At 43.5% G+C, this 24,162-nt stretch overlaps 1 protein-coding gene and 1 long non-coding RNA gene across 2 annotated transcripts in view; both read right to left on the bottom strand.

Annotated features, from left to right (window-relative positions):
* Nucleotides 1-20,657, bottom strand: part of LOC134911552 (uncharacterized) — a 33,641-nt gene extending 12,984 nt beyond the window's left edge. The window contains exon 1 of the long non-coding RNA XR_010176665.1: nucleotides 20,507-20,657. This is a non-coding gene — a long non-coding RNA (uncharacterized LOC134911552). The remainder of the gene's footprint in view (nucleotides 1-20,506) is intronic.
* LOC134911551 (uncharacterized) lies at nucleotides 7,869-10,186 on the bottom strand. Its single transcript, XM_063919700.1, has 3 exons — nucleotides 10,117-10,186; nucleotides 9,834-10,043; nucleotides 7,869-9,232 (listed from the first exon to the last, which is right to left on the bottom strand). The coding sequence occupies exon 3, from the start codon at nucleotides 9,180-9,182 to the stop codon at nucleotides 8,535-8,537; it is 648 nt and encodes a 215-aa protein (XP_063775770.1). The 5' UTR covers nucleotides 9,183-9,232; nucleotides 9,834-10,043; nucleotides 10,117-10,186; the 3' UTR covers nucleotides 7,869-8,534.
* Nucleotides 20,658-24,162: the final 3,505 nt, after the last annotated feature.

A 24,162-nucleotide genomic window follows, 5' to 3' on the forward strand; every position in this document is an offset into this window, starting at 1 on the left:
GCCACCCACCCTGGGGTCCCCCAGGGGGAGGCCCACCTCATCATGCGGCAGGCTTATTGGTCTTGGAAGCTTGCTGACAGGCAGCCCAGGCTCTTTTGGGCTTTGGCTTACCAGGTTTGGGAGTGCGGGCCTGTTTGTGGTATGCCTGACCTTTTGCTTTACCTGAAGGACGAAAAGGACGAAAGGAAATACTTTTAGCCTTCGGCACAGAAGGAGCAGTACTTGGCAGACAGGCTGTTTTGGCAGTAGCCAAATCAGCCACTATCTTATTTAAGTCCTCCCCGAACAGGATATCTCCCTTAAAAGGGAGTACCTCCAGGGTTTTTCTAGAATCCAGATCCACAGACCAAGATCTCAGCCACAATATCCGGCGAGGCAGGACTGACGTAGTAGAAGCCTTGGCTGCCAGAACACCGGCATCAGAAGCCGCCTCTTTAATATAGTGAGAAGCTGTGACAATATATGTCTAGCATGGTCAGAAGAGATTTCAGCTTCCAACTCTTGGGCCCACGCTTCAATAGCTTCTGCAGCCCATGTCGCTGCAATAGTGGGCCTCTGCGCAGTGCCTGTGAGGGTGTAAATGACTTTCAGACAACCCTCCACACGTTTATCCATAGGCTCTTTCAGAGACGTGATGGTATTGACAGGTAGAGCTGAGGAAACCACCATCCTTGCCACATGCGAGTCCACTGGAGGAGGTGTCTCCCAATTTTTAGACAGCTCTGGAGCGAGGGGATAGCGAGCAAGCAGCTTCTTGTGAGACACGAACTTCTTACCTGGATTTTCCCAGGATTCCTGACGTATATCAACCAGGTGATCAGAATGAGGTGAAACTTGTTTAACCACCTTCTGATGCTTGAACCTATCCAGTTTCTTAGGAGGAACGGACGGCTCAGGATCATCCGTAATCTTTATAGCCTCCAATAGATCAGGAACATCCACTTGTGAATCACTATCCCCATCAGTATTATCAGTGTCAGAATCTGTGGGGTCAGTGTAAACGCCAGACTCATCAGACGAGGTGTCAATGACAGCAGTGGATTGTGAGGAAGTAATGGCCCACTTAGAGGACTCCTTGGTCTTAGGCGGGCGAGGGTTAGACTTTTTAGTAGTCAGGGACTGGTTAAATTTTTGTAACTGAGTGGACAAGTGCATCTGCCCACGGCAGACTAACCACGGGGACCATATACAGTTGCATAGGAGGTCCCATAGGGGGCGTTAGTTTAGTAACTAGCGTATTCAGTAGCGTGGAGACGGTAGCCCACGGCGGGTCATTCTGGACCCCCGTTGCTATAGTCCCACTTGGGGGCAAGGAACCCCCAGAACCATAGCCCTCAGCTGATATATTTTCCTCAAAAGTATCTGTGGCCTCAGCACCACTACCAGTGTGTTCAGCCCCAGAACCGTTACCCTCATCAGCAGACATGTTATATAACTTGCAGTATAAGGTAACACAGTACAATTTGTCAGCAGCACAGTACCTGACCCAAACCCCTGCACAGTGTAGTCAGCACAAACAGGGATTCAGGAGAGATATGGTGACTAATATCACAGAGAAAAATACAATTTAAGAAAATCTTGTGAATATCCTATATCATGTATTACAAACCTGACGCACCTAGCCCCCTCAGGTTATAGAATATAGAGTAGAAAGCTGAGTGAGAGACACGAAATGGAGGTCACACAGCAAGCCAATGCACACACATATAGTCACAGTTTGTACAATGCAGAAGTTATAACAATCAATAATATTGCACTGGACTAGCTCGATAATATAGCTATATAATCAATAGATATAACAATGCACAGTAAAGACTGGATGTATATCACAGGGTACTTGTACTAAATAACCCTGACCAAATGCACTTTTTCTTAACTAACACAGTCTAAACGACATGTAGAATACGTAAGTGTCTTGTAAAGGCACAGCGCTGACTTTCAGGCGGCTTTACAAAGGAGGATTTGCCCAAGCAGTCCCAGGAACAGTGTAGCTGGGGAAATGGCGCCCAAACACTGACTGGGAGTGAGGGAGAGATAGAGATATGCAGCTCCAGGGTGGGAACATTTACTGTAAATTGCGCCCTGGGGAGGGGGAGGGGCTACAGGTCTAAGCCTTATCCCCCTGCTGGACTTCACCATCGGTACTGTGGGCTGCATAAGAAATGGTTTACAAGAGAAAAACCAACCTGTGCCCTTGCCCTGGTGGCTTAGTGGGTCCCTGCACTGCCACAGTGTCCACACCGGCGCGTGCGGCCCGCCTCCCAGCGGCCGCGCCGGATCGCGATAAAGCATGAGTCCCGCGAGCGAGACCCACTTACCTCCTCCCGAAGTGCGGCCACGCAATCCCGGAGAGCCCCAGCCGTGTGTGACTGACTTTGAAGAAAACCGAAGCCTCCTGCTGTATGTACCCGGCAACCAGGGCACGGTAGTATGCAGTGCCGCTGGGGGAGAGATGGAGCTGCAGCAGGTGATGTCTACTGACATCTAACACAATCTGTGTCTCTTCTGCAGCCCTTGTAGTCTTTTTTCCTCAGAAAAAGCTTTTTCCTGAGCTGCTGTGAGCAGCCCTTCCTGTTACATGCTTGTACTGCAAGCACCAACTACAAAACTGAGCTCCTGTGCACGGAGGCGGGGTGATATAGCAGGCAGCGCTATGCATCTTGGGAAGAAGGTCAAAGCTTTTGAGCCTGTTGGTGCTTCGGATCAAGATCCTACTCTACACCCCAATGTCTATCCTTGTGGAGCCCAGTGTACCCAGCAGCAGAAATGTGGTTTCAGCAATAATTGCAACAAAGAACTTCTTTAAAGTCCACTGATTTGTAGCTTGTTTCAGAATTGTATACAGTGTAACATATAAGGAAATGTCTCATATAGGCTGATTGGAATTATCTGTTGCAGGCAAATGGAGACACAGCTGGAGTAATCAATTTTTAAATCACAATATAGGATCCTTTATATTCAATATTCAGAGGAATCCGATGTATACATAGTACTGGTTTGCAGCTCTGGCCAGACTTAAAATATAAGTGTGGTCTTACCACTCTCCACACTGTTCTGTTGCAAATAATTTCTCCTCAGCTACTGGTGCTTTTAACCTTTTCTGGCAGACATCTCTGGGAGACTGGTCAAAAAAACATTTTGAATACTGCAGGGTGATATGTGGAATTTCTCCGGTTCAGGTAGTGTATAAACACAAAGATTAAAATGTTGATGCGTTTCCCCGCCTCCTCACGGTATCATCGGCTTCCTCATGCCGGCCAACCTGTCTGTACAGGTGAGCATACTGGAAATAGGCCGACATCCAAATTCAACCTCCTATAAGCCTCAAACACACTGGGTACCTGTAGCAGGTCCCCATGAAGAGTGTCTGGGTTCTCTGTCACACCATACTATGATAGTAATGACCTACTGTAAGTATCCATCAACTAGTGCAAATTGGCCTTTATTTCCACGAAGAGGGTAGATTCAGGTGACCACTGGAGAATGGAATGCTTTAAAACAAATAGACTTTTATTCTAGTAGAAAGGTACATACAGCCAGTGCAATAAGATCGTACACAGGAATATGAACAGCTAACAGAAACATTGCAATGGCATTTCATAAGAACACAGCAGTATGGGAGGTAAGGGTATGCAGCATCCAGTAAACAAAGGGGTAGCTAAATGTGCACACCAACCAATCTCTCCCCCTGATTTATCCACACAAGCAGGTTTATATAATCTGGGATCCAGTCAGGATCCCGGCTGTTGGAATCCTGGCAATCATAAAACCGACCATCCCGAAATTGGTTCACCATTCAGGCGCCAGAATCCTGACAGCAACGATGATGAATGATCAGGCAGGGGCCCACAAAAGCATACCCCAAAAACCCAGCTAAAGGATATGCAGAGCCCAGGGAACTAAGCAGGTATCCCTTCACTAAATGGTGTCGAGCCAACCAAAATATAAAAGAATGGCCTACGGTCCACAAAACAAATCCCATACCTGCAGGTACAAAATAATATAGGGAGGTTCTGACACAGACAAAAACATCAATGGGAAGGGGAAGAGTAAATTTCCCAAAGGTGAAAAAACCTACAAACAACCCTATATAGTTTACACTGCAGGTCTGATGAGTAAAGAAACAGCAAAAACCCTGTAGGCCACATAGAGTGGTGGTCTGTGATGGGCAGGTATTCCAGGATTAGTTTTTGCAGGGAGCAAGATCTCCAAAATAACTGAAGCCAGTGATCACAGTCAAAATCACTGAATGCGGAAATAGTGAGTACTTAAATCACCAGGATCGAAAGCCACCCTTTCAATGCAGCACTTAAACACAACCCAAATCTGAGTCAAGAGGGAGAAACCAATTTGTAAACAGCCTAAAGACCACATCCTCCAAGCTATCTACAGCAACCAAAGCTGTATCATAGTTGACAGTATAGGCATATCAATAAGCAGATATGTGAATGTTGTGGTGGGGTTTCACCACCCCAGCTATAGTTCCGTTTTAGGTGGGTTTAAGCTTGAGGACACTCATAAGTAAATGAGGACCACACAGGTATCAAATCAAATAAAAGCATTTTGATAATACAAGCATAGATGATAGTGTGTGTGTGTGTGTGTGTGTGTGTGTGTGTGTGTGTGTGTGTGTGTGAAATTCCTCACTCACTCACTCATCACTAATTCTCTAACTTCCTGATATGCTAGGGAAAAAGGAAAACTATGTAACTAGAATTTTAATAAACCTCCCCTAAGGGGATGAAAAGGGGGTTGACATGATGACATCATTGCCGATGAATGGCTTGCACTGCCTGAACAATAATGCCCAAACTGACAATCGGAACAAAATTTGGATTGCACCTCCAGTGTGTAGAATTTAATAAACTACAAAACTGGTCCTTTCACTTTTTACCATATCAGCTATGGATGCTCCTCGGGTAACGCCAAGAACCATGGATTAATATTTACTTACATTAAGACGTCTCAAAAGTACAGCTCCATAGATTTACCAAATTTTGTACACTCATTTATAATGACAACAGTGAATATCAGAAACTGCCATGCAAAGAACGGGTAGAACAGCTAGTATATGGATACTCAGCTATGTATGATGTTCAGTAAGATGATCATTCAGGTAAACATGATCAAGGCAGCAATCACATCAGCATACATAGTCCAGGAGCCCCATCTTCAGGTCATTCGTCCTGGCACCTCTGCAGACAGTGTTTGCTTCAGGAGTAAGGCTCTCGAACACTTCCTGCCTAATACTTATAGTAAAGCTAAACAAATCACAAATATAATAGGCTTAAATGGTTATGAACATAAATGAAACCTATGATTTGCCTTTCCATACAATGCACAGCATAATCAGGTGCAGTAGCAGTTAAACCGTCACCTGGGACGTTGTAACATGTCTCATACTTTTTGGAACTTTCCAGTATGTAGTGAGACAGAGATGAGAGCAATAAACAGCAAAATGCGTGACAGCTGCCATCTTGTTACATCATTTTGTCCCTTCTATTACAAACCACCATTGCTCTCATCCTGGATAGCATCATACTCTTGCCATCCTTGCAATTCATTCGCTTTCCTTACTGGATACAATTGAACTTCTTGCACATTGTTGCATAATTTGGTCACAATCAATAGCATCACTCTTACAGTAATATAAAAAAATTAAAAGCAAATGCAGGGCATACCTTGGCATATGTAGTATGCCTGCTACACACCCTTTGATTACTGTGAAGCAATAAGCAGGATTTAGCCGTCAAACTGTCTTCGTTATATTGTTTGGCAAAGGTGTCTTTATTAAATGTTCTTGTAGCTCTCTCTCTGTCTTGTGATATTGTAGGCCTTGTCCACATCCCTCTCTTCCAGTGTAACATTGGCTATGGTCACCCAAAGGGTAAGGATCAGTCCGACTGCAAGGATGCTGGCAATCAGGATACAAGCCCACTGGCCCCCATCTAGTTTGAGTCCCAGAAGTTGCATAGAGCCATCTGCGCAGTCCCTGGGTATAGTCTGTAGGATGAAAAACACAGACCTGATTCACATAAGACCCTTAAAGACACAACTGGCGAGGTCTTCGACCAATAACAGTCACCCGCTGTTCCCATAGAGCTAGTAAGCTCACTGGTGCTTTAGTGACCACCTGGATTTATGCTTGGGACAGTAAGAATTTATGTGATCAGTCTAGTGACCACAGGATACTGGCAGATACTCAAGCTGTCTAGTAGTTAAGGATTCATCCAAGTAATTAAGTCTCCAGCCCTACAAAATAATGGCATGTGTAGAGCAGGCCGGGAGTACAGGACTCAACTGAGTGATAACAGCTCAGCCATACAGGACAATGGCACTTGTTGAGCAGGCCAGGATTACAGGATTTATACAGGTAATGATGGCTTCATCCGAACAGGACACTGACAGATGTTGGGCAGATCAGGAAATCAAGAGTCAGTTGGGTAGTAACAGCTCCAGCCAAACAGGACACTGGCAGGTATTGAGCAGGTTAGGAATTCAGGATTCAACTGGGTAGTAATGGCTCAAGCCGAACAGAACACTGGCAGGTGCACAATGGTAATGGCTACCACAGTGAGTAAATAGACTGGGGTAACTACGACTTTGCCATGGCAGGCATCTATTTCACTGAATGCAGAGGGACATGACGATAGATGGAGCAGCAATTGGGTACAGGTACGGACAGATACACAGGAACAAGCTAACACTGACAAGCAGGATACTCAGGAATCAGGTAAGAACCTGTAGCTTCCACACGAGGTGTAGAGTATAACCTGCAAGGATCCGGAGCGGGTTGGATATGTGTGCCCGGGGGGGGGAGCGGAATGAAGCCCCTTGCAGGCTCGCTTTGCATGCCGTGCTACGGGCTTGGTGGTGAGCTTTTGAACGCCTCAGGTTATATTCCCACTCTATGGGTGCCGTGGACACCCATGAGTGAGAATAGTCCCTGTTAGTCGGCATGCTGACTGTCAGGGCTGTAAGGGGGTGGAATTCCGGCATCAGTATTGTGACTGGGGGTCTCCTGTCCGCCGATCTCGTAACTGCCTCCCCCCATAGCACTGCCTGTGTTTAAAAAGGTAACCAGGTCATCAGAGAAAGACTTAAATGGATGTAGCTGCAGGACACACCAGACACAATCTCAGCCAGCAGTATCAGAAGAATTCCAAGTAGCAGTTCAGCGATGTTGTAGCCTAGTAGCCTGCTGGCATTTTGGTCACCCAGAGATGGCTGGAGATGCAGGAAGAGATGAGTCAAGGCAGCTCATAACAACTCAGCTGTAACAATTGCTTCCTTCGATTTCTGTAATACGTACACAGTGTTAGTAGAAATCACCTTCTACTGCCCTCTCATTCAAACAACACACAACCTCCTGAAGGACTTCTATCTTCTATAAGTTAAAGCTGGACATGTCATTCATCCTGGCACTTATGCAGTCAGTGTTTGCTCCAAGAGTAAGGCTCTTGAACACCTCGGCCAGTATTTGTTAAAAATCCGAGTTTGGCCGATTTGAGTTTTTTTTACTAAGTCTCAACACGGGAATTCACTAAGCACAAATCTCGGCAGTGTTTGGGACATTCGTAATGGTTTGAATGGCAAAGTACACAAATACGAATGAATAGACCATTGGTCAAACGCGCCTGTTATTTCATACAATACGGGAATTCACTATTCATTCGTATTTGGGTGTTAGTCTCTGAGTGCTCAATTGCGGTCGGATTTGTTTTCGATTCGTTAAAAAACGCAGCAAAAAAATAGACCTGCTTTTTTCAGCCGTGTTTACATGTGTTGACACTTACAAATCATTCTAACCTGAATTAGGATGCCTATAAAAGGGACACAAACTTCTCTCATGCAAAATAATTTATTTCCTTATGTTTGCTGGCCAAAACTTGTAGATTTGAAAGGCAATACACATTTAACAACATATATCCATTATTACACACATTTGTGTTCAACTTTCAAATATTTCAAATGTTGTTGTTTCTGCATCATGTTTTTAAATCTGATTACTTATTTTTAACACACACAAACATGGCACAACAATAATGTCAGTCATTTTCGGACTGAATTATCTAAATATTACCCCCAACATATTAGGACACTTTTAGCCAACTCGATTGTGTTTTTCTTGTCAATTCGTCTAGAGAAGAAATGTAAAACAGTTACAATTCACATTGTAAATTGTATTGGTCATGGATGAATCTGCCAGGCTGCCAATTAGTCTGTCTGCTGTCTCAAAGAATGATTAGAATCTAGAAAGAGTAATGATTAGAAAAAAATCAAGTGGTCTGCTTTCTGCATGCTAAGATCTATGTGCAGCTCAAACAACAGTTTCCTGCTAACAAAAAATACAAAGATGATAAAGAAGAAATGTGCGTACAAAATTCCTTTTGTTGTTTGTACCAGTTATAATTAATGATGTTGTACAAATTGTCAAGGAGCTAAGTGTTATATATATATTCTGTTAATCATACACTTGGTAAGTGTTTTTTTTTCTCTTCTCTTTAAAGAAATGGGTGTGGGTTTTTTTATGTTTATTTGGGTGGTTGCTTGTCCTGGCCTTTGCCTTTACCACTGTCGTGTTGGCGTGCTCTGGTGGTGCGCCTTGGTGGTGATGACACTGGCGTTACATTTGGAGTAGTCGTACCAGAACTGCTGCTTGTTTGCTGTTGCTGCAGGGATCTGAGTGTTTCATTGAGGTTAGTGAGGGTGGCATTGAGTTCACGTGTTGCAGCATTTTGATTGTCTACAATTCTGGACATGGATTCATTGATCATTTGATTGCTTTCTAAAATGTTTATATAGCTTTGCTGTTGTCTGTGCTGTTCTTCCATTATGCACTGTAAGTTGCCCATGACACGTGTAACGTCTTCACGTATGATTTCCATGGTATTTGCAATTCTTGTGTTTGTTTCATTTTGTCTACTCAGATTTCTGCTGATTCGTCTGAGGTGAGATGGTAGGCTTGCAAACATTTGGGTCTGCCTACGCAGGCAATCTTCATTAGTGGCCTGCTGTCTAGCCCAAATGGTACAGAACACTTGATCAGGGCCTTGTGTTACTGGTGTTGTTGGGCTGTGTTGGGGTGGTGGTGTGCTTTGCTGTGGGGGAGTACTCACAGGTGCTGGGGGGTTGATTCCTTCGCTTACTGGATGCATTTCTAACATGATTGTGTCATCCATGTCACTGTGTTGCTTTTGTTGCGGAGGGATGCTGGTACCAGGACTAGAAGCTGAAATTAAAAACATTTATCCGTTACTTATCCATATGTTTAATACATTGGTACAAAGCACTAAACATGGAACACATGTAATGGACTGGTGCTTTCAGATATCCGGCCTAGCAACATCATCACTCATTACTTAAATACATACATATGCCTGTTTGTGCCAAATGTGTCTGGTTACTTCATTCTGAAAGCAAACACATGAGTTGTATGGTACATCAGACATACTCCTGCCTAAAAACACATTGTAATCCATAATGTGTTGCCTTATAGTGTCTCCAACCAAAACATAGTAATGTTTTTGTATGCAGTTGGCAATGTTAGGACAAACACACATGTGTAAATGATTCTAACAACCTTACTATTTGCAAAGCTTACACATGAGTTTCTGTTGCAGCATCTTCCACACAATGTGCTACTGTATGACTGAAGTGGACATACATATCTTTACTGGATGTTGTGTAGGCCATTTTGTTTGGTTTCCATTTCATGTTTTACTGACTTGGGTAAGTATAGCAGATTTTGATGGGTATTGACTTAATGAGTTTAAGTAAATGGTTTTTTAAAGATCTGACATTTTTAATTGTTATCACAGTTTGTTACTCACAATCAAGATGAGGGGAGTATGGTTGTCGTCTTGGAGGTGTGTCCAAAATTTGGAGTGGGGGCACCGAACAAACAGTAGATAATCTTCGTGGCGGGGTAGCCTGCTGTGGTTGGCCCTGGACATCAGACCTTGCTTTCTTTGCTGGCAGATGTTTTTTGTGGTGTGTTACAGAAGTGCGCCTTCTGCTGCTTAAGACTTCTTTGGACGGACCTAGTATTGAAAGTGACATTTTGTTATGGCCATTCATTTAGAAACCTAACCTAAACTACAATGGACACTTTACCTGCTTCCGCAGCGTCATCATCATCAGATGTGATGGGAGTGACTGTAGGACGACCAGTACTGCTTTTTTTCAACACTGTAAATAAAAAAAATAAAAAAAATGATTCATGCTATTGTTAATACATCCACCCATTATGCTTATAAACATTACATCTTTAAAAAATGGATGTTTTATTATGAATCTAAAAATAAGGACATTAAACACAAAAAGCACAACAACAAACCCAAAACATTGTCCAATAGCCATATGCACTATGGAAAGTGCAACATAGGGAATCATATACAGGACACAGACATAGAACACAATTCCAAAAACATACACTAACAAGCCAAAACACACACAGCTGCATTTTCAAATAAAAGGGAAAAAAATACAGATGCGATATAGAAATAGGTCTGTGATGTGGCACTCCAAACACACATTAACACAATATGAGGCCAACAAAAAATAAAACAATTAAAAAAACAAAAAACAGTAAGGTAACTAAGTCTGCAGTTGTTGTGTCAGTGTACAAATACAGACTCAAAATGAACCAGCAAATAGTGGCCTTGACTTAAACAATATTACATTGAGTACTAATGAAATTATACATGTAACTGCCTTCAAAGACACTTTGCACTACTCCAGCCTCTAACATATCAACCACTGATTTGGAAACATTGCACATGGATAACTGAATTAAAAAACATAGTCCAACTTTCAAAATGTACAATGTGCAAAAGTAAAACATTATTGCTGGACAATTCAATGACACACCAAGTCCAAACTACACATGGAAAATGTACTGTCCAAAAACCACATGACATGCAAGCAAGTAAGACGTTACATTGACTTTTGTATGAAACATGACCCAAAACAATGTATTTGATGACGCACACTTGAAGATGGGAGTAATATGCAACGTCACATGACACACATTTAAAACATACAGTAAGCCAGAAGTAATGTCATAGAATGTTAAGGCAAATACACATGCTCACCATCCTTCCTGGGGCGATCGGAATCCCGGACATGGGTTGCAGACACTACTTCTGGAGGGATTATAGTCCGCATGGGCTCCTCATAGTCTAGATAAATAACAACAATAATGGGCGGACCACCACCGGTTTTGCGAGCCGACTTCGCCTCCTTCGCCATTTTGGACTTGACACGTCGCTTTATGTCATAGTACTGTTTGCGGCACGTGTCCTCCGTCCGCTTCACCACCCCCTCACTATTTACAGCAGCAACTACTTTCGCCCACAACACCGTCTTCTTCCGTGTTGGCACCTTGGCGGACTCAGGCCCAAATAGCTGCCGCTGATACTTCATCAGCTCCCGCACCAATGCCACATTTTCTGCATAACTAAACTTGACATTCCGCCCAGTCTTAGTAGTGGTGCGTGGCTGCGGAGCTGCCTGACTGTCACTATCACTGTCACTTGAGGCTGCTGCAGCAACCTCACCAACCTCCTCAACCTCACTAACACTCACCTCCTCCACCTGACCGACCTCCTCCCCCTCACTAACACCCTCCACCTCACTCACCTCAGCCACCTCTGAGTCACACATAATTGTTGACTAAACAATTAACACAGAAAAAAAAAGACAAAACAAAACACTCCTCCGCTACCACTACACTAATCACACACACACACACACACACACACAAACACTGACAAGGGACTATAAATAAAAAAAAACTTGGACAAAAATTGAGTCAAAACCAAAAAATACAAGACAACAAGAATGACAAAACTACTTTCAAACACAATACAGCACTCAGAACTCGCAAAAAATACTCCTCCAAACAAATACTACTCACCAAACTCCACTACACAACCTCTCTCCTCACCACTAACTAAACCCACGAGGTGCGGACGGTTTGGGGCGTATTTATATGGTTGCGCACAGACACTCCTACTATCTGAAACACAACCAATCACGAACGGGGATGAAAACCGAAACTAAAAGTGAAAATGCGACCGCTGGAAAAAAAAAACCCTGCCGCGTTTAACTTAGAAAAAAACCCAGCAAAAACAACACAAACAGGTACGCAAATGACAATGACGGCCGTAAATGTGCCAAAAAAAAACGACTGGCATCGACATCGGAAAACACGAAAACAATAAACTCGAATGCTTAGTAACTTGGCGTATATAGGGGGTCATTCCGAGTTGTTCGCTCGCAAGTGAATTTTAGCAGATTTGCTCATGCTAAGCCGCCGCCTACTGGGAGTGAATCTTAGCATCTTAAAATTGCGAACGATGTATTCGCAATATTGCGATTACACACCTCGTAGCAGTTTCTGAGTAGCTCCAGACTTACTCGGCATCTGCGATCATTTAAGTGCTTGTCGTTCCTGGTTTGACGTCACAAACACACCCAGCGTTCGCCCAGACACTCCCCCGTTTCTCCAGCCACTCCTGCGTTTTTTCCGGAAACGGTTGCGTTTTTTCCCACACGCCCATAAAACGGCCTGTTTCCGCCCAGTAACACCCATTTCCTGTCAATCACATTACGATCGCCAGAACGATGAAAATGCCGTGAGTAAAATTCCTAAGTGCATAGCAAATTTACTTGGCGCAGTCGCAGTGCGGACATTGCGCATGCGCATTAAGCGGAAAATCGCTGCGATGCGAAGATTTTTACCGAGCGAACAACTCGGAATGACCCCCATAGTTTCAAAAAGTTGCATGAAAATGCACCCGATACAAGACGAGTTTAAACACTACACAAACCGACACAAACACGAATATTAGTAAATTTTGGCCCTCCTGCCTAACACTTATATACAGTAGCAAACCTAAACAAAGCACGGATATAATTGCCTTAAATGGGTATGAACATAAATGAAACCTATGATTGGCCTTTCTAAATAATGCTTAGCATAATCAAATGCAGTAGCAGTTAAACGTCCTCCAGAATGTGGTGATGTGCAGTGGTGCACCAAGGGGGGGTTCCGAGCATCCAGAAACCCCCCTCCACTAAAAAACAAAAAAAAAATTATTATTATTTTTTTTAGCTGCATGAGTATTATTAATGGCTGTCTAGCGTCCTCTGCAGCCTGCTGTCTTCCTGGTGGCACTTGTAAGTGCAATAAAAGTTTACTTTACTTTAATTATAGTACATATATATCCATGTGCATACATATATACACATGTATATACATACATACATATAAACACACACACATATGATATATATACGTGTACTGTATGTGTATGTGTATATATATATATATATATGTATGCATGTTTAATATGCTGTTGTAACACTGTAAGGGTGCAAGGTGCCGTTTCCTGGGGTTTATGGCAGCATGCAGCAGCTAAGGAATAACACAAGTCCAGGTTCTGGTACAACTGGCCCCAGCCAGTTTTATTATACAGAAAATAAAACAAACACCAAAAGAAAATACCTTGCCTGTCCGGCACTAACTAAACACAAGATGTTCCTAACTATCACTAAACAAAAAACCCACAGAGTTCTCCAGTAAGCACTGTATAGCTCACTTGTATCAGGAGCGTGTTTCTCTCACAGAGATCCTGCAGTCTTCCCAGGCAGTCTGCACACCCTAATCAGGCCAGCAGCTCTATAACACTCTTACACAGCTGAAAGCCTGATTAGCCTTCTGTGAGGCCAAAGACCCGAACTGGGCCCAGTGTCTGGAACTTGCCCCATCTCTCTTTCAGGGCCCTTACCCAGCTTTTCCAACAAACTGAAAAGGTTCTAACAAAACAAAACATATTCCTAGAAGTTTTCATTTTTCTAATACACGTAAGACAAGAACCTGGGACAAACATACCTGCCCTCAAACACTATCCCAGTGTTTTTGTCAATATCCCCCTCCCCTGTTTCGACCTAGAGGCCGGAACACTTGTAATCCCCAAACAGAAGATGCGGGACAATGCATCTGCGTTGGCCAATTGTGTACCCGGTCTATGTTCGACAGAAAACTTAAAATCCTGCAACGCTAGAAACCATCTAGTTACATGAGCATTCTTGCCTCTATTTACATACATCCATTTTAAAGGGGCATGATCCGTCACTAGTCTGAATTGTCTACCCAAGAGGTAATATCTCAAGGTATCTAGTGCCCACTTAATGGCCAAAGCCTCTTTTTCCACAATGGCATACCTTTTTTCATGCTCATTGAGTTTCCTACTCAAATAAATGATAGGGTGTTCGTCCCCATCTCTGGTTTGGGACAGCACAGCGCCTATCCCTACCTCTGAGGCATCTGTCTGTACCACAAATTCTTTTGAAAAATCTGGTGTTATCAATACCGGTTGTGAACACAAAGCCACTTTTAACGCTTGGAACGCTTTTTCTGCATCGGGGTTCCATTTCACCATATTTGACTGCTTCCCTTTGGTAAGGTCTGACAACGGCACCGCTGTGGTCGCAAAATTGGGAATAAACCGTCTATAGTACCCAGTTATTCCCAAATAAGCCCTTACCTGTTTTTTATTCACTGGACGAGGCCAGTTTTGAATAGCATCAATTTTATTCAATTGGGGCCTAATTAGACCTCTGCCTATGGTGAAGCCCAAGTATTTGACCTCCTCCATTGCGAGGCAGCACTTCTTTGGGTTAGTAGTTAACCCTGCCTCTCTGATTGAGTCCAGTACTGCTTGTACTTTAACCAAATGGGACCCCCAGTCTGTACTGTGAATTACCACATCATCCAAATAGGCAGCTGCATATTTTCTATGGGGCCTCAAAATTTTATCCATCGCCCATTGAAAGGTTGCTGGAGCCCCATGCAACCTAAAGGGTAACATCTTATACTGGTACAGCCCCTCCGGAACCGAAAAGGCTGTTTTTTCTTTTGCGCTATCAGATAAAAGTATTTGCCAGTAACCTTTGGTCAGGTCCAACGTGGTGAGAAACCTGGCTGTTCCCAGCCTTTCTATAAGCTCATCCACACGGGGCATGGGGTACGCGTCAAACTTGGACACCTCATTTAACTTACGAAAGTCATTACAGAAGCGTATGCTACTGTCGGGCTTTGGGATGAGAACTATGGGACTGGACCACTCACTGTTAGATTCCTCTATGACTCCAAGTTCTAACATGGTTTTAACTTCTTTAGAAACAGCTTCTCGCTGAGCTTCAGGAATCCTATATGGCTTTAAATGAACCCTGACCCCTGGGTCTGTGACAATGTCATGTTTTATTATGGTCGTTCGGCCAGGGAGCTCTGAAAATATCTCCCTATTTTGGATGAGAAATTCTTTAACCTGATTGTTCTGATCAGCTGATAATGTCTCTGACACCTTTACTGCGGGAAGCAACCGAGGTGGCAAGGCTCCGCTGACAGAGACAACCTATCTTTCCAGGGTTTGATTAAGTTAACATGGTAGACTTGTTCGGGTTTTCTCTTTCCTGGCTGGTATACTTTGTAATTAACCTCATTCACTTTTTCCCTAATCTCAAATGGACCCTGCCATTTAGCTAGGAATTTGCTTTCCACAGTGGGTACCAAAACAAGAACTCTATCTCCAGGAGCAAATTCCCGTATCTTGGCACTCCGATTATATACCCTCTGTTGAGCACTTTGGGCCTGTTCCATGTGCTCTCTGACAATAGGTACCACGGCTGCAATCCTATCCTGCATTTGTGTTACATGTTCAATAACGCTTCTATAAGAAGTGGGCTGTCCTTCCCACGTCTCTTTGGCAATGTCCAACAACCCTCTGGGGTGTCTACCATACAACAAATCAAATGGAGAAAACCCTGTAGAGGACTGAGGAACTTCTCTGATGGCCATTAACAAGTAGGGCAACAAACAATCCCAGTTTTTCCCATCTCTCTCAACAACCTTTCTTAACATACTTTTTAATGTTTTATTAAACCTTTCCACCAACCCGTCAGTTTGGGGATGGTAGATGGACGTCCTGAGGTGAGTGACCTTAAATAATTTGCACAACTCTTCCATGATCCTTGACATAAATGGAGTACCTTGGTCAGTCAAAATTTCTTTTGGTATTCCCACTCTACTAAAAACCTGCACCAGCTCCCTAGCTATCGCCTTGGTTGTGATAGTGTGTAAAGGGACAGCCTCAGGATATCGAGTGGCATAGTCCATAATTACCAGGATATGTTGATGACCCCGAGCAGACTTTAACAAGGGCCCCACGAGATCCATGGCTATTCTGTCAAACGTGACCTCTATAATAGGCATGGGAACTAGTGGGCTCCTGAAATGGGGTTAGGGGCATGATACTGGCATTCAGGACAGGAAGAACAATATTCAGACACTTCTTTATAAACCCCCGGCCAAAAGAACCTTTGTAAAACTCTTTCAGTGTTTTTTTCTGCCCCTAAATGTCCTGCGGTAACGTGACTATGAGCTAAATCTAGTACCGTTCTCCGATAAGGCTGGGGAACTACCAGCTGTTCCACCACATCCTCAACCCTTTTGACAATGTGGTACAAGAGCTCATTACAGATGGCCATGTGGGGATACGTAACCCTGTCACCTGGTACGACAGGTCCTCCATTAACAACCTTAACATTCTCTCTAGCCTTTATTAAGGTAGGATCCTTTAACTGTTCAGACGCAAACAGATCCTTCTTTACCTCCAGGTCAGGCACGCTTTCAGTTCTAACTACTATGTCTCTGTTCCCAGCAAGAGGGTCTTCACTGGATTCACCATCTGTCCCTTCCCCAACCAAACTAGCAAAAGGCAAAGGGTCAAAAAGTTCTGAAGACACACGTACATCCATGAAATCACCGGTATAATCAACTGGCTCTTTACTTCTCACATCTGTTGATAAATGTGATTCCCACAGTTTCCAAAAATGAGGAAAATCCCTCCCTATTATGGCCTCATGCACCAAGGTGGGGACCAGTCCTACTTTAACAATTGCTGACCCACAACAAGTTTCTATATTCACTTCAGCATTGACATAATGTTGGGTATCCCCATGTATGCAAGTTACCCCAATAGGTATTTGCTGGACCTTTAAGGGGTTCACTAACCCTGCTTTCACGAGGGTAACTAAACTTCCTGAATCAAGCAAAGCCTCTACCCGGTTACCCTCTAAGAACACATCACACATTTGTTTTTCCAGCTCTGGTGAAGGTACCACAGTAGAGGCTAACCTAGGAAAGAAAGACATTCTGCGACATTCAAAGGCAGCATCACATTGCATGGGATCTTGTGTGACTGGGCAATTGGCAATAACATGACCTGGCATACCACACCTAAAACATTTAACCACACGATTATCAACCCGTTTGGGCAGCATAGACCGTTCTAGCCCCATTGGCCTGTCTCCAGGGCCAGTGTTTACAGTCTCTCCAGCCTTGCGTTCTCTTAACCGCCCAGCAACATTTTCCCACAGAACAGTCTTACCAGTCTTTACTGAAGGGCGCTGTCGAGGATCTATGGGTTGCTGGGTGGTCATCAGTAGTTCCTCTGCTGCCAAATACCTCTCTACCATGTCCACTAATTGGTAAGCAGTACCCGGGTTTCCATGGCTTACCCACTTGCGCAGGACCATGGGCAAAGATCTCTAGTAGCGGTCCATGACGACTCTTTCAACCATCTGGGGACCAGTTAATGTCTCTGGCTGTAACCATTTTTTTGTTAGCTGAATAAGGTCGTGCATCTGGCAGCGAGGCAGCTTCTCCATGGCGTACACCCAACGGTGCACCCCTTGTGCTCGTACTGACAGCGTGACTCCCAGGCGGGTCAGGATCTCAGTCTTTAGTTTATCATAGTCCCTAGCCTCAGCAGGGCTTAAATCAAAGTACGCTTTTTGGGGCTCACCTGACAGAAAAGGTGCCAGCAGGCTGGCCCACTGTGCTTTCGGCCAGTTCTCACGCTCGGCAGTCCTTTCAAACGTGGTCAGGTAGGCCTCCACATCATCAGCCTCTGTCATTTTATGCAGGAAGTGACTGGCCCGTATAAAACTAGAGCTGGTCGGAGCACTGACGGCCACATCTCCAATCCGGGCTGCAAGGCTCTGCACCACTTCTGTTAAGGCCTCTCTATCCTGACGCTGTTGCCTGTAAAGTTCGCCAACAGCTGCCTGCTGTTGTCTCCTATTTTCCTCCATTGCCACCTGATGCTGTCTGTTGGCCTCCTTCTGAGCCGCCGTAGCTTGCAGCAAGGCTTTAAGCAGTTCCTCCATGTCGACAGATTTTTTAGGTGGCTTTGTAGCTGCTTTCACTTAGGACATATATCAAATCCTCAGGGCGAGTCTCAGTAACTTCACACTGGGCTGTATCTGCATAAACCACCGTTTTCTGCAGACCTCACAAAGCTGCTGCTTTCACTTATGCGCAGAATGGCATGCTCGCATTCTCCACCAAGTTGTTACACTGTAAGGGTGCAAGGTGCCGTTTCCTGGGGTATATGTCAGCCCGCAGCAGCTGAGGAACAACACAAGTCCAGGTTCTGGTACAACTGGCTCCAGCCAGTTTTATTATACAGAAAATAAAACAAACACCAAAAGAAAATACCTTGCCTGTCCGGCACTAACTAAACACAAGATGTTCCTAACTATCACTAAACAAAAAACCCACAGAGTTCTCCAGTAAGCACTGTATAGCTCACTTGTATCAGGAGCGTGTTTCTCTCACAGAGATCCTGCAGTCTTCCCAGGCAGTCTGCACACCCTAATCAGGCCAGCAGCTCTATAACACTTTTACACAGCTGAAAGCCTGATTAGCCTTCTGTGAGGCCAAAGACCCGAACTGGGCCCAGTGTCTGGAACTTGCCCCATCTCTCTTTCAGGGCCCTTACCCAGCTTTTACAACAAACTGAAAAGGTTCTAACAAAACAAAACATATTCCTAGAAGTTTTCATTTTTCTAATACACGTAAGACAAGAACCTGGGACAAACATACCTGCCCTCAAACACTATCCCAGTGTTCTTGTCACACTATGTATATGTGTATGTGTGTGTGTGTATATATATATATATATATATATATATATATATATATATATATATATATATATATATATACATACACATGGTATATATATGTGTAGATATGTATATATACACATATATATAGTTAGATAGATATATATAGATAGATATACACACACACACACACACAGGCACACTGGGTCACCTCAGTCCCCACCCCTGTGATTGGCTCCACCCAGTTCTGGAAACCCCCCCCCCCCATGCAAATCCTGCATTTGACACTGATGTGTCTCAAACTTTCTGGTACTTTCCAGTATGTTGTGAGACAGAGATGAGGGCAGTAAACAACAAAATTGATGACAGCTGCTTTCTTTTTACATCATTTTGTTCCTCCTAGTTCACTCCAGTTTCTGTAAAAAAAAAAAAGTGACCCACGGGTATACCATGGCATGTAAAACTAAACAGACCTAGAATGGACTGCATCTAACTCAGGGTCAGGGACACCCACCTGGAAATACTGAATAGAAAAAACAAGTAATCCAGATTCATGAATTTCTCTATTTCTCAATGCAATCATTACACCTACCTTGCGTCTCTGCAACAGAATTCATTCATATATTATAAATTATTTATATAGCACATACATATATTCTGCTTTTACAGAGAATGTTTGGTCATTTACATCGGTCCCTGCTACATTGTTATGATCCTGGCTGCAACAATCAAGTACTTGTATTTGTAATCAGCAGGACCGACAACAGAAATCTTGGGGCCCGGTACAGTGATATCTCCGGGGGCCCCTCATATTATACATATATATATATATATATATATAGTCCATCCAGTAGTCCGGCACTCTGTTTCCCCCTTGGGGGTATTTACTTTGGTGCCCTCCTAGGGGTGTGAGCCCCAATATAAACAGAGGATGCAGGTGGCACTCAGAGACTTACACAATATCGTGAAAAACAGCCAAGTGGTTTTATTGTCATCAACGTTTCGGGGGACGCACCCCCTTCCTCAGGACACAACACACTAGTGCTACACAAAGTGAAAGGTAAGGTATTTACGTTTTCACTTTGTGTAGCACTAGTGTGTTGTGTCCTGAGGAAATGGGTGCGTCCCCCGAAACGTTGACGACAATAAATCCACTTGGCTGTTTTTCACGATATTGTGTAACTCTCTGATTGCCACCTGCATCCTCTGTTTATATATATATATATATATATATATATATATATATATATATATATATATATATATATATATATATATATATATATATATATATATATATATTTATATATATATATATATAAAAGTGCAACACAATTTGCTGCGCTATATAAGAAAATTAAATGAATAAATATATATATTTATATATATTTATCTATACACATATAGAAATATATAGAAGGGAATATCCGCACTGTGCTGCCCATCAGAATCCACATGAGATGGTGCTCAACTCCACGGAACAGTTAATTCCAATAAACAGTCATTTGTAAAGGAGGGCACTCACCAGTTTTTTGTAAAATAATAGCTGTAGTTTTAATATTGAATCATCAAGTCGACGTTTCGATCACATCCCAGTGATCTTTGTCAAGACACCAAACAATGTTCCAGGCAGCAGGACACCACAGGTAACATGTCCAACCACTTCACATACAGAGCTATTTATACCCCTGCTAATTGAGCACACCTAGGACACACCCACCGTCACTCAAGATGTAAAGCAAACTATAAATCTGTAATATATCATATCAGAAAGTGAAAAACACTGGCCAGATCAGTATTAACATCTAACAGAGAACCCATAGGGACAAAAAACGCCAACCACAAAGACCTACAAGTCTTGAAAATAAACTAAATAGAGAGCCAGGAAGTGCTTGTGCGTTCCACTCAGCCGTGGAACGCACGCGCCGGGCGGAAGTGACTTGCAAAGGCGGAAGTGACGTCACGTTACTATGGAAACCATACAGAGCCCGGAGATAGCGGAAGGCACACTGGTCGCCTTGTCTGTCAGCGGCGGTCCCGCCCCTAGGTGAAAAAGCATAGCAGTTGCCATAGAGACAACCCTCTAACAATGCAAACGCAGACTCATAGAATATATGATCTATAATTGATGCTGTCAATCAAAGACCAATAATGGACTATTCAACAGAGTGTCAGGGAGGTGCCTGGTGACTCAAAACGCAGGGGAGAACACAGAAGCTAAATACAGTAGTATGGAAATATAGCTTACAATATTAAAAACATAACCTTTAATACTAAAATACTAAAATAAAACCGGGTAATCCAAAGCGCACCTGCGGCCGACCGGAAGAGATGGCACACCCAAAGAATTTTGGAGGTGCCACCAACACCAGCCCCGTCCCAGGCGTGCGACACCACCCGGTCAGACATAGGTAGAACAACAGTACCCACAAAAAAATGAGAGATAACAGAAAAAAAGAGGGGGAAACTGAGAAAAGGCTTTGCTGTTGGTACTTAATAATCAAATGATAATCCTAGAGATTATAAAGAAATGCCATATGGATTGGCTTCATTAAGCCCAAACGGAGAGTGATAGTCCCCAATTCAAAGATCCACCTGGATTCGCGTTGTCTGAGTTTCAGTTCCCTATCGCCACCACGGATAGAAGAGGGAATATGTTCAATCAGCATGCATTTGAGACTGGATATGGAATGCTTGAGTCGTAGCCAGTGTTTTGCTACTGGCTTATCTGTTTTGTTTGTTTCGGGTGCCTGACGGATGGAATAACGGTGGTTGGCCATCCGTTCACAGAAGCAGCGAGTCGTCAACCCCACATAATAAAGTCCGCATGGACATATAATGATATAGATCACGTGATCGGACATGCAGGATAGCTTGTGCTTGATGGAAATCCTTTTGCCACTATGTGGATGTGAAAAAGAAGAACCACTGGTCATTGACCTGCAAGTGGTGCAATCGGGGCAGCGGAAAAACCCAGTTTTTCTCATCGTTAGCCAAGTGGTATTGGTTTTTTGAGGTTGTAGAGATGGTCGCATCAACAGCTGCCGTAGATTTGTCCCTCTGCGATATGAGTGCATAGGAGGTCTTTGGCTTAAACCTTCCAATTTAGCATCAGTAGCAACTATAGGCCAGTATTTTTTAAAGGCCTTTTCAGCAACTCTTGCATTAGTGTCAAAGGTAGAGGTAAAGATAGGTCTGCTTGTGTCAAAGGTCGACGACGACTTCTTGATACTTGCATTGAATTTAGTTTTCGCTTTGTTCAGGCATCGGGAAACAACTACTGGTGAGTACCCTCTATCCAGAAATCTTTCAGACATTTCTGTCAATTGAAGTTCTGCAATCTCTGGAGAGGAATTATTGCGCAGCACACGTAGAAATTGAGAAATTGGCATGCTTTCTTTCAAGCTCTCGGGATGGTGGCTAGTCGCAAACAATAGTGTATTGCGATCAGTCTGTTTGCGAAACAGAGTGGATCCTAGACTATTTTGCAGTCATTGAATCATGGTCTACTTGATGTGTAAAACGAATGGGGCTATCAATAGAGTTAAGGTATTGGACCATGTCACAGAACTCACCAGCGGTCCCCTTGCACAAAATAAATATATCATCGATATAACGCCCAAAATAGGCAAGTTTATCTCCAAATCTAGGGATGATATGTGTGTTTTCATATTCATGCATGAATAAATTTGCATACGACGGCGCCAGGTTGGAGCCCATGGCGGTCCCCGTGTTCTGTATAAAAAACTCACTGCCGTAGCAGAAATGATTCTTGCTAAGAACCAACTCGGCCAAAGCCAACAGGAACTCAACAGGGGGGCTGACATGTGTACCACAACCCAGCGCCGTCCGAAGAAAATTCAAACCAGCAGTATGGGGAATCACTGTATACAGTGAATTTACATCTAGTGTGGCCAACAAGATGTCATCCGCGATATCACCCATTTGTGAGATTTTCTGCAGAAAGTCCCCAGTGTCTCTAATATAGCTTGACATGCCGGTAACAAGGGGTTGCAAAAAGCTGTCAACAAACTTAGCAATTGGTTGCAGGATGGAGTCCCTTGCTGAGATAATTGGACGGCCCGGGGGGGCATCTAACGATTTATGGATTTTCGGGAGCGTATAGAGAATTAGACACACAGGGTGATCGACCAAAAGGTAGGCAGCGATTTTGTCATCGATCCACCCATTTTGAAGTCCCATAGTGATAGTTCCATCTACCACTTTTTTAATGTCAGGCATAGGGTTAGAGCTAACTTTATGGTATGTCAAGCCATCTGTCAATTGGCGACGTATCTCATTGTCATACATGACCCTATCCTGTATAACTATCGCCCCGCCTTTGTCCGCTGAACGGATCACGATTCGTCATTTTTCATCAGGGACTGTAGTGCTGTCCTTTGTTGCTTATTCAAATTGTCGTATGGTCTATCCACCCTGTGTGTCCTCATCTCATGCTCCGTCAATCTAAGAAAAGATTTGATGCTTGAATTTTGTGAGATGGGGTCAAAGGAGCTAGGTCTGGAAAAAACTCTATCCTGTAGAGGATCAGTGGACTGTGTCGCAAAGTATTCTCTGAGTCTTAACTTCATGCCAAATTTAAAGTGGTCAACTGACCACTGAAAAGAATCATGCTTGACTGTTGGCACAAAGGAAAGACCCAGAGATAAGACCTCCATCTCATTATCAGATAGAGAGTGTGATGACAAATTAAACACAGTCGTTAGGTCTTTGCAGCTCCTCCCTTTCGTGTGTTTCCTCCCGCCCCTCCTTGTCGGGTGTTTGTGGGACGTTTTTATGGGGGGGTCTGTGGTTTTGCGAGTAGCACGTCCTAAAAAATTCCCACGTGGTGGTCTAGAGTCAGTAAACTCACTGTCTGAATTGGATTGAGATGAACTGTCGTACTGTCTCTGTGGTCTAGACCGGAAATTGTGAAATCTTCGCGTGGGATTTCTAGAATCCCCTTTTAGCCACCTATAGACCTGGTGATTAGAATAGTCAGAATTCACAATATCAAGTTTTTTCCGTTTAAACGCAACAAGGTCACGTTGATAGGACAGAACTTGGTCTTTAAGTTTCTCAATCCAATTTTCAGATTTTTCACGTGTCAGGGTACTCAGGTGTACAGAATTGAAGTCTGTCAAATCTTGTCTGACTTTAGTCAATTCTACCCCAACCTCC

This window comes from Pseudophryne corroboree, chromosome 4, assembly GCF_028390025.1.
Source record: "Pseudophryne corroboree isolate aPseCor3 chromosome 4, aPseCor3.hap2, whole genome shotgun sequence".
NCBI lineage: Eukaryota > Metazoa > Chordata > Amphibia > Anura > Myobatrachidae > Pseudophryne > Pseudophryne corroboree.

Bases quoted from the DNA above. Each gene is read 5' to 3' on its own strand.
- LOC134911551 (XM_063919700.1), bottom strand. From the start codon at position 9,182: ATGGATGACACAATCATGTTAGAAATGCATCCAGTAAGCGAAGGAATC.